The following is a 9,719-nucleotide window of genomic DNA, read 5'->3' on the forward strand; positions in this document are numbered from 1 at the left end:
ACAAGTCATAAATACTTTTTTTATTTATCACAAAGTAGCTACAATTTTTAGGCAAGTAATGGCCAAGATGGAAACCAACCAAGATAGGACAAACAAATCAACATTTGTTACGGCAAAGCCTTGGACACAGTAGTTTTTTCAATTCTTTTTTTTTCTATTATTTATTAAAAAAATTATTCTAAACTATTACAATAATTTAAAAAATTGAGAGAATTTTAAACCCGAGTAAACACCAAAAACTCTATTCACTAAGATAATAGAGCACAGTTTTCTACATTAAATTATATTCAAAGATTTCTAAATTTGATGGCCGGAAAGTAGAACAGAAAGCATTGCCCAAATTTTCTTAACTAATCGAAAAATTCAAAGTATTTACAACCACAATTTTGGGAAGAAAAAAAAAAAGAAAAAAACACAACCACAAAAAACCAACATTTTGTTTGTTCTAATCAGCCAAGAAACGAAGAGCGCCAGAAATTTCCAGAGCAATCAATGAGAGCACGCCATCCTCTGGATGCGGTTCTTGAGAATTCCATTGTACAAAGCGATTCGATTCTCCGGAATCCTTCGTCGAATTTCGTTTCTGCAACTTGTTTTGAGTTTGCTCTGCTTTCTACCGATCGGTTCTTCCTCCTCTCCATCCCCAATTGGCTCCTCCTCGTCAATATTTTCAGCAAAATGCACCCTCTTTTTCTTCCTCTCCCTCTTCTTGTCACCTGAACAAAACAACCCAACAAACATAAGAAAAGAAAATTACCGAGCAATGAGAAACAAGAAAGAAAACGTAAGCCAGTTGGTCAGAAAAGTGTGCCAGCCGCGTTAGTTTGGAGTAGTTTAGAATATCGCTGCGTCAAATAAAAAAAAATATGTAAGAGAAACCCAATTACCTGAACACAAGCAAGAACGCAGAGGGATTTGGTTTTTAGACTGATTGGAAAGTTGGGTTGGTGGTAAAGTCTTTTGCCTGGAGAAAACAAGACAAACGAGAGTGCTGGAGACGGCCATGGCAGTTGCCAGGACAAAACCTTGAGAGCTCAGCATAGAAGACATGGCGGAACAAATAACCAGAGGATAGTTTGGTGCAAAAAAGGAAAGATGTTGAGGGGTTTCAGGTCACCGATCGAAGAGGCGTTTTATGTTATGTTTGTGAATTGTTGCATACAAAAGAACATGTAGAGGCGGCTGCGTTACGTAAGAGGATTTCTAAACAAAATGTAAAATATCTGAATCAATGCTACCAGTGAAAAATGATGGCAAATATTTTTAAACAAAAAGTTAAAATGTACTAATCAACACTAACAGTAAAAAAAAAAAAATGCCATAATCAACAATATTTTTGTTTGTTAATTATAAGTGCATTTTATTAATTAATTAATATTTTGTTTTAAAACATTTATTATTAAAATTTCATGTTAATGTTGCCACTATTGCTCAGTTGTTCATTGAGAACGTTTTTAAATTGCACGGGATACCCAACTCAATTGTCAGTGATTGTGATCCGATGTTTATAAGTTTTTTTGGAGAGAATTTGTCGAACTTCAAGGCTCCAAGTTATGCATGAGTTCTGGTTATCTCCCTCAGAGTGATGGACAAACTGAGGGGATGAACAGGTGTCAAGAAACTTACTTGAGGTGCTTTGTTGAGGGCAACCAAAGAAATGGGTAAAATGGTTACCATGGGCATATTGGTGTTTCAAAACTGCCTATCATACTTCTTCCAAGTATACTCCATTTAAGTTATCCTCCCAAACACATTGCCCCATATGAAGTTGGCTCCACTAAAGTGGCTTCCATGGAACATAATTTGCTGGAAAAGATGGAATGCTAGCCCTCAAAAGCAATTTAGAGTTGGCACAGAATAGAATGAAAGTGCAGGCTAACAGAAGAAGAACTGAGACACTTTGATATTGGTGATAGGGTGTACCTGAAGCTAGTGACGTACCAGTTGCAGTCCTTGGTTAACCACAGTTATCAGAAACTGCAACCAAGGTTATATGGTGTTGTTGCTTATACGTTGAAGTTACCAGATGGGTCCAAAATTCATCATGTCTTTCATGTAAGCTGTCCCAAAAAGCAGCTTGGGCTCAATGTGGTTCCACAGGTGAATTTGCAACTAGTAGTTGATTATGGTTTAATGCAGAATGCCCCAATGACAATCCTAGCTCGCAGGATGTACAAAAAAGGTAATGCTGCTGGAGTGCAACTTTTAGCGCAAACAACGATTCCCGGACTTTGCAGTATGAACCTTGGGGACAAGGTTGTTTTGAAGGTAAAGGTATTGTTATGTTCTGGTGATTGCTTTAATCACAAGCAATCAATTTGGGGGTCAATTTGTATTAGTTTGGGTTTAATTTGTAATTTGCACTTCTTTATTGAAGCTTATTTTGTTACTTTATCTGTTAGTGCCAAGCGGCCAGTCACACATGCGTAATGGGCTAGTTAAGCCATATTCTCTCTCTTCCAACGATTAGATATAATAAAATAAAATGTTCAAAAAGTATTAAGCTGAGCTCCTTCTTCTTCCATCGCCATTTCTGTAACTTGTAAGTTGGTTAAGGTTGAATCACTACTGGTTTGGTGTTATCAGTAATAGCCATTGGGCCTACAACAGTGCTCGCTGCAATCCCACTCACTCCGGCCTTGTCGAGGTCGATGGTGGTGTAGTGAGTTCGACCGTGCCTAGTCCAAAGCCGGCGGGGATGTGACAAAATCTCAAAATCCTGGTCCTCCATCTCAAAAATGATGTACACCGACATCAGAGATGGGATTATGGCCATCACTGACGACTTACAGTCGCCAGCTGCATCGGAGAAACCAAGGAGGCAGCAGGGTGGGTGGAAGAAATGGTTGTGGGGTGGTAACGATGGTGGCAGGGTGGTGGTGGTTGTGGCTGTACGACAATACTAAAATTCTTTCGTTCAAAATTTAAGTTTATTTTCTTCATCCAAAACCACCATAGTTCAACATATAGATTCAAAAACAAACTAATGCTGAGCATGAGCACATCACCAACCAAGGGCAAAGGGGCCAGATAAGAGAAGAAAAACATGGCTCATAAGTTATATCAGTCAGCAAATCACACCACATCATTACCACATCACTATAAAACCTGCTGTGAACATCCTGCCCCATTAAAAACATCTATGCAGGTTGTGAAGCAGATAAGACTTATTAATCTACCATCACAAATACTAGTGTAAAACAAAAAGACAATGTAGAAGGTTTATGTAAAAACAAAATGACAATGTAGAAGGTTTTACTTTGACAGCCCAAGTGACAAAAAGCACACTTAGGTAGTAAGGATCGGAGGAAGGTAGTCGGATTTGGCACCAAGGATACGAGCTTTGGTGTCAGGGAAGAATTCAAATCCTGGCAACTCTGTAACAGTTCCTTCGCTGGTAACACCAATTGGATAGCGAAGCAAGTGACCAGGCAAATCGTGTTCAAGAGTTTCACTTGAATACAGATCCCAGTACTTGTCAGCAATCTGGTTCACCTTTGAAATACATTCAATGCTTTCTGGCTGGAGGAAGACCTCATCAAGCATCCCAAGGTGCTCATACCATAGTGCCATACGGAAACCATGGATCTGACCACGTGCTGGCTCCCTGACTGACAGATGATATGGTTGGTAGGCTCCCATGGCTATTTCAGAGTCTCTCGCACCATCCATTGATCTCTGGTTGATGTTGGCAGATCCAATAATTATGTACTCATCGTCAACTGCAGAAATGAGAGTGAGTCAATTATGGGTAAAATATAGAACCACCATCGTCCTATGAAACGCAACACTATAGTAGAAAGGATTGTATATTTCTTTCTAGCAGACTATCTAATATGTATAAAGTTGTTTCAAACACCATAAAACTGAATAATCCAGTGGAGAGTTGGGCTTACTACATTTGAATGGAGATGTTGCGGGGCAGGAACAATGTTCATGAATATAAATCCACAAAAAGATATGTCCAAAGTGAGTAACACAAAGTTTATAATTGTGGAGTTACCTATCATCATCTTGGTATGAACATAAATCATGAAGCGCCGGGCTTCCTGAGCTCTTTGATAGTCCGAATCTGCTTCTGGTGCCTCTGAGGGTTCATATTCCCCACGCTTCTTCGCCTCCCGATTCCCAAGGCAGAAAAATGTCAAGTAGCTACGAGGATCCTCCTCAAGACCTTGTGCATCTAATGCGCTCTTAATATCTGAATACATCATATTCATAGTCCTCCTCTGCCAGTCTAATATTGCCTGAACAGATGCCGACTCTGGGATCCCCTCTGGCCACATTGGGACAACAACATAGACAGTAAACCTCTCCCCTGCTTCAATCTTGCTAGCAATCTTAAGTGAAAGCTCCCTTGGAATTACATGCAAAGCACCAATGTCATCAGGCTTGATACCATCAGCCTCCCAGGCAAAAGAGCTCCCAAGAAAGTACTGATTTTCAATATAGATGAAATTCTTTGCGCGGCGAATAGCATGAATATAAGCATCCTGAATGCTTCGGTCAATGATGTTATCCTTCCCACTAACAAGTCCAGCTCTAGCTGCATCTTCAGGCGTATCTGGGAAGCCAAAAGCAGCTCCTCCGTCAATTGACCTGAATAACTGAACATTCCACGTCTCATGGTCATCTGGGAACATAACAGGAGAAGGGGGAATAATGATTTCGTCCAGCTCTCTAAGCTGAACAAGTAAATCTTTACCACCTTGCTTTCTCCATCTCTGCTCAAAGTTAAACAAAACATCCCAAGCAATAGGCCCTTCTAGTCGAGAGTGGATATCATGCCACGGTTCCCTTGGACCACCTTTTGTAATTGAAGCACCAGTAAAATTTGGCTGATGGAAATCATCATGGTGTGCAGTATCCAATGTCCTGAAAAGTGAATGGAAGGGGGTATCATATCTTCCATCACACAGATCAAGACCCCCAACAAAACTCACAATTCTTCTCCTCTCTGATTCTCCATTTGGCAAGTCGTGGTCCACAACCACAATCTTCTGGTGATGAGTGAACATGGTAGAGACTTGTGCGCCCTGAATAATGCTCCCACCACCATCAGGATTACGGGGGCATAATACACAATGCACGTCAGTATTCTGGAAGAACTGTGCAGTTTCTTCGTCATGAGTGGCCATCAATCCATCTCTTTTCAATAAACCAACAGACGTTCTGTCATCCCAAACAAGCACAAGAACCCTAACACCTTCACTTGCTTTCTTTTTAAGCAATTCACCGATGGTGATGTCTCCACCAGGCTTTGGCCTTCTTGAGTCCCGTACCAAGGAAATTTCAGTATAAACTGACCAACCAGTAATATAGATCAGGTGCTTTGCATTAGTTATTGCATCAAAGATGTCTTCCCAGCATCTGTGGGGCTCGTAATGCTTGCCTCCAGCAAGAGGAATTTTAGGAATAAATTTATCTGGGATATGAGCATCTTGGTAAAGGGAAACCTTACACCCTTTTCTCTGTGAGAAAAATGTAAATGGAACTCCAGGAAACTTAGGACTCCTAATACCCAGACCCCAACTGCGGTCCTTTGTAACATGGAAAAATTGTAGTTTCACATGTATTTTAGGATTTCCATGAACGGGCTCCTTTTTTCCATCCAAAATTTCAGCCCATTGATCCACTTCTTCCCCCTCTATGAGTTCTTGAACAGGTACATAAGCTCTTCCAATTAATGATGCCCCAATAGGGTTAGACTCTTTGACAGTAAATATAACGTTTGCAGCAGTATGGGCACAGTAAATGTGGAAAGACTCATACCACCTGGGATTAGAGGGCTCTTTCTCTATAACCCTAGTCCTACCAACCCTAGCCCTTTCCAGATCAACGGTTGCATAGAGTCTACTAATTCCTTTGCCAATACCAACAGTCTCCTCAAGTTTTCCTGTAATCTGCACAGATAAATTCTTAAATAAGACAATACAAAGGTAAATAGAAAAAGAGACAACTGTGTAGATAGTTCAAAGTTTCTAGTTCATCGTAATCTTGTTTGCACCTCCTACAAGCAACCTTAAAAACTTTTACTAGGCAACGGATGTCAATTAGTTAAGAATGCTTTCAGTTATCTGACAAATGAATATTGACCAAAACAAAATCTGATAAATGAAGTGAAGAAAAGGAGAACATGATGATAGTGTTGAGCATCTTATATAGGATGACATGTAACTTGCACTTCCCAAGATAGGAAAATACCCTCCAAAAAATTGAATGTGTGCATATAGAAAATCAACAGTGGCCATATCGAAAACCATAAATGGACACCGGAGAGGCTATGCATAAATCTCAAACATATAGCACCCTACATGAACGCAATTCAATGGTATAACAGGACAGCCTATAACAAAAATCAATCTCGCATATATAGTGCATATAAAGCTTCACTTTTTGATGTTCTTATGCACGAGAGGAGATCCTTCAATAAATCAAACACAAAAATGCGGAAAGCTATATGACATAGTGCAGGTTCCAATCCAAAAGAAAATGGATGCACACAGTCTAATCAACTGAATACAACAGCCTTCTCTTGAAAACATCAGACACAGAGGTCATACTAGTTACCAATTAATGTATATATAGTACACCAGTGGGGAATGAGCAAACTAATTACTATAATTAACAATGTGGAGTTAGCATTGATCATCTGACCACAAATGTCCTTGACCATTATTTTATGAGTCCATTTCCTCCTTAGACCCTATAGTCCAAGAATATTGTGATCAGTGGTGGATCCAGGATGGGCCTAATCAAGGTAAGATAGGCGCTAGTCGAGCAACTAGCTGAGACCTAGGGCCTTGTGCCTGTGTGCCTAGACGGGGCCTAGACAGAGGTACATGCAGAATAGGCGGATTAAGTACCTATTTACACCTAAAAACAACAATATATGTATTGAGAATTTGGATTTATATATTATTTTAATTAAGTTTATTATTTAACATATAACAACCAAAAATATCAGAATTTTTGCTCTAGTATTTTAATGAATTTGATGGTATGAGATGAATATTCAAGTAATTATGAGTTCCAGTACTTTACAAAATATTTTCCAGATGTTGTATGAATTTATAGTAAATTTTTCTAAAATTAACATCAAACATATGGTATAAAAAGTACTGGTAGAGTAATACACCATCCTTTTATTAATTAAAATACTACTTGGCACAACCTAATTGGTCAACAATTAAAAAAAACAAACAGGGAGTTGGTCCCGTGGGAAATGGAGAGAAAGTCTTTCTTCTTTGTAGGAATCAGGGTCCAAGAACAGCAAAGTCATGGTGGTCTTCTCTATGTTCTTCTCTAATTAGACATTTCTTTTTGAGTCAAAGCTTCTATTGCACAACCATGTTGATATTCTCTCTTCCACCACCTGCCCAGACCGTTGGGTGGTCCCCGAAGGTCCTCACAGGAGCATCTTTGAACTTCCAAGTGGTCCCGGGACCACCTGGGTCCATATATGCATCCACCCCTGATTGTGATCACACACAGTTCGATCCTAATCCAACGGTGGAGGAGAAAGTACAACAACAATAAGTTAAATGACTTAATCCAACAGTGGATGACCATTGGACCATGGGGTCTAGGAGTAGGGGTCTGACTATTTTATATAAAAATAGTAATGGTCATGATTTTCTCATTCATTTTCTATAAGAAACAACATACCCAAAAGATCTCATTTTATGCAAGTGAAATAAATTTTAGTTAATTATCCTACAACTTCAACCGACCTCACTTAATGGAATAAGACTTTGTTGTTATTATATCCTATACTTGATTCTCAATATAAATTAAAATGACACCACTTAGTACTACCGTCTATGATATTTCTCTTCACTTGTAAGATGTCTTAGGTTCAAATCTCGTGACGAGTTCGTAACCAATTAATATCCCATTTCAAAGACCATTACAAACACGCTCCCAAAATTATATGCTCATAGTTACAAAAGATCTCAAATCACCCTTATCAGCTCGGATCTCAAATCAACAAAAATAAATAAATTAAAATCATAAATTATACCTTGCGGAGGAAATTCCCACTACTACTATGCAGCTTATCAACCTCATAAATCGTAGCGTGAAGCGTCCCATGAAGCCAATGGTTTTCTGCCTCCGTCATTTCTCACCTACACACAATGATCAACCAAAACAAACAAAACCCACTTCGCATCAAACCCCAAACCACCAAAAAAACCAAGAAAAATTCAAACTTTACGCAAAACAAATCAGAAACCGATCGGATCACACAGCTAAAAAGTACCCAACTAATTGTTTTTCAATATCTTGCAATGATAAGTGAATTAAGGGTGATCCCAATCAGAATTGACTGATAATACAATTGTTCATCAGAGCAGGAAAAGTTGAGAGGCACTTACTTTTGGGTTTCAGAGAGAGAGAGTGCTCTGAGGAAGTAGAAGGAGAAAGAGCAAATGAGGAAGAGGGAGAGGAGGAGAATGAGGATGTGATCCCGTATTGGCTCGGCGATGTAATATTTAAAATATTAGTTGATGGTGATATACTTTAACATCCTCATAATGTGAAAAATCCATGAAGAGACAGAAAGCGAGATCCGCTTAATTTGCTATTAAAAGTAGGAGAATGGACAAAGATGAATGATTCTCCTCCCTTTTCTCCTTTCTTTCCCTCCTCCTCCCCATGACTTTCTTTCGGTAATTTGCTTTTAAAAAAAAGGTTAATTTTAGTTTATTACTCTCCATTTCGTGATTTTTAACATTTAATATATGAAATTTTTTTCATTTCAAAGTTATATCTTAAATCTTAATTTTTAAATAATCTTATATATCCGTTAATTTAACTGTTAAATCAAACGTTAATTAATGACGTAACATCTATATAGATAATGAATAAACGCATGTATCATTAAGGGTGACTGTAGAAACTAAAAAATTAAAAAAATAGAAAATTAATTTAAAATTTAAAAAACGAAACCTAAACCTAAATCTTAATCATCCCTCATTGCTCAGACCACTTCTTACTCCTCTGTCTTCGCCAACTCGGTCTCCCTCCTCCGTCCCTTTCCCCACTCGCACTCGTCCTTCCCTCACCACCACCTCCCAACCCATCCTTTAATCCCTCCATACCTGACCTGGATTGCCGATTTGGACTCTCCACCACCATGAAAACATGGAATTTGCAGGTGCGGCGTGACTGGATTTTGTCTCGGCGGCATGATCTTCGGCCTAATCCTCCGCCGCCTGATTTCTCCTTTGTAATCTCCAACCTTGCTCTCAAATCTGCTGACTCACTTCCACTCGAGCTCCGACTAATCGGTCAACGGCAGCAGTAATCCCTCCTGCGGTTGCTATCGGCCCTCTGATTATATACAGGTACACCGCCGTTCAGGTGGATTTCGTCTCAGTGAAGGGGATTGGGAGCGAGGGGGTGAGGTAGGAAAGGAGGGTTGGATGGGATGCATAGGAGAGAAGGGAGAAGGGGGTTAGGGAGTGAAGGAGGGGTGGATCGAACTCTTCCTCTGTGATCGGGTTTCGAAGGAAGTATGGAATCGGGTTTTTTTAACCGGAGGGGGAGATCTTGCAGACGGGAAGAGAGGAGGAGACGGCCTTCACCTTCGTCCCCAAATTTCTGACCGCATCTCTCTGTCTCCATTGTAGAGACATATTTTTCGAAAGGGCAATGAATTCGTCCATCCATGGTTTAGCACCGTTATGTAGAACCCAATTTGACGAGCCAATTTG

General features: G+C 39.6%; 2 protein-coding genes across 3 annotated transcripts; both read right to left on the reverse strand.

The window, feature by feature from the left end:
* Nucleotides 1-332: 332 nt before the first annotated feature.
* LOC125478745 lies at nucleotides 333-1,207 on the reverse strand. Its single transcript, XM_048587253.1, has 2 exons — nucleotides 888-1,207; nucleotides 333-716 (listed from the first exon to the last, which is right to left on the reverse strand). The coding sequence occupies exons 1-2, from the start codon at nucleotides 1,048-1,050 to the stop codon at nucleotides 490-492; spliced, it is 390 nt and encodes a 129-aa protein (XP_048443210.1). The 5' UTR covers nucleotides 1,051-1,207; the 3' UTR covers nucleotides 333-489.
* Nucleotides 1,208-3,042: 1,835 nt separating this feature from the next.
* LOC125478710 (phospholipase D alpha 1-like) lies at nucleotides 3,043-9,719 on the reverse strand. Of its 2 annotated transcripts, none has more exons than XM_048587155.1 (4): nucleotides 9,105-9,719; nucleotides 8,024-8,129; nucleotides 4,004-5,903; nucleotides 3,043-3,722 (listed from the first exon to the last, which is right to left on the reverse strand). In XM_048587155.1, the coding sequence occupies exons 2-4, from the start codon at nucleotides 8,120-8,122 to the stop codon at nucleotides 3,289-3,291; spliced, it is 2,433 nt and encodes an 810-aa protein (XP_048443112.1). In that variant the 5' UTR covers nucleotides 8,123-8,129; nucleotides 9,105-9,719; the 3' UTR covers nucleotides 3,043-3,288. The 2 variants fall into 2 exon arrangements, with proteins under 2 accessions (XP_048443112.1, XP_048443111.1); XM_048587154.1 differs by having other exon boundaries at nucleotides 8,379-9,719.

This window comes from the organism of the source record quoted next, unplaced genomic scaffold (genome assembly GCF_019419815.1).
Source record: "Pyrus x bretschneideri cultivar Hongxiangsu unplaced genomic scaffold, Pyrus_bretschneideri_v1 Contig26, whole genome shotgun sequence".
Lineage (NCBI taxonomy): Eukaryota > Viridiplantae > Streptophyta > Magnoliopsida > Rosales > Rosaceae > Pyrus > Pyrus x bretschneideri.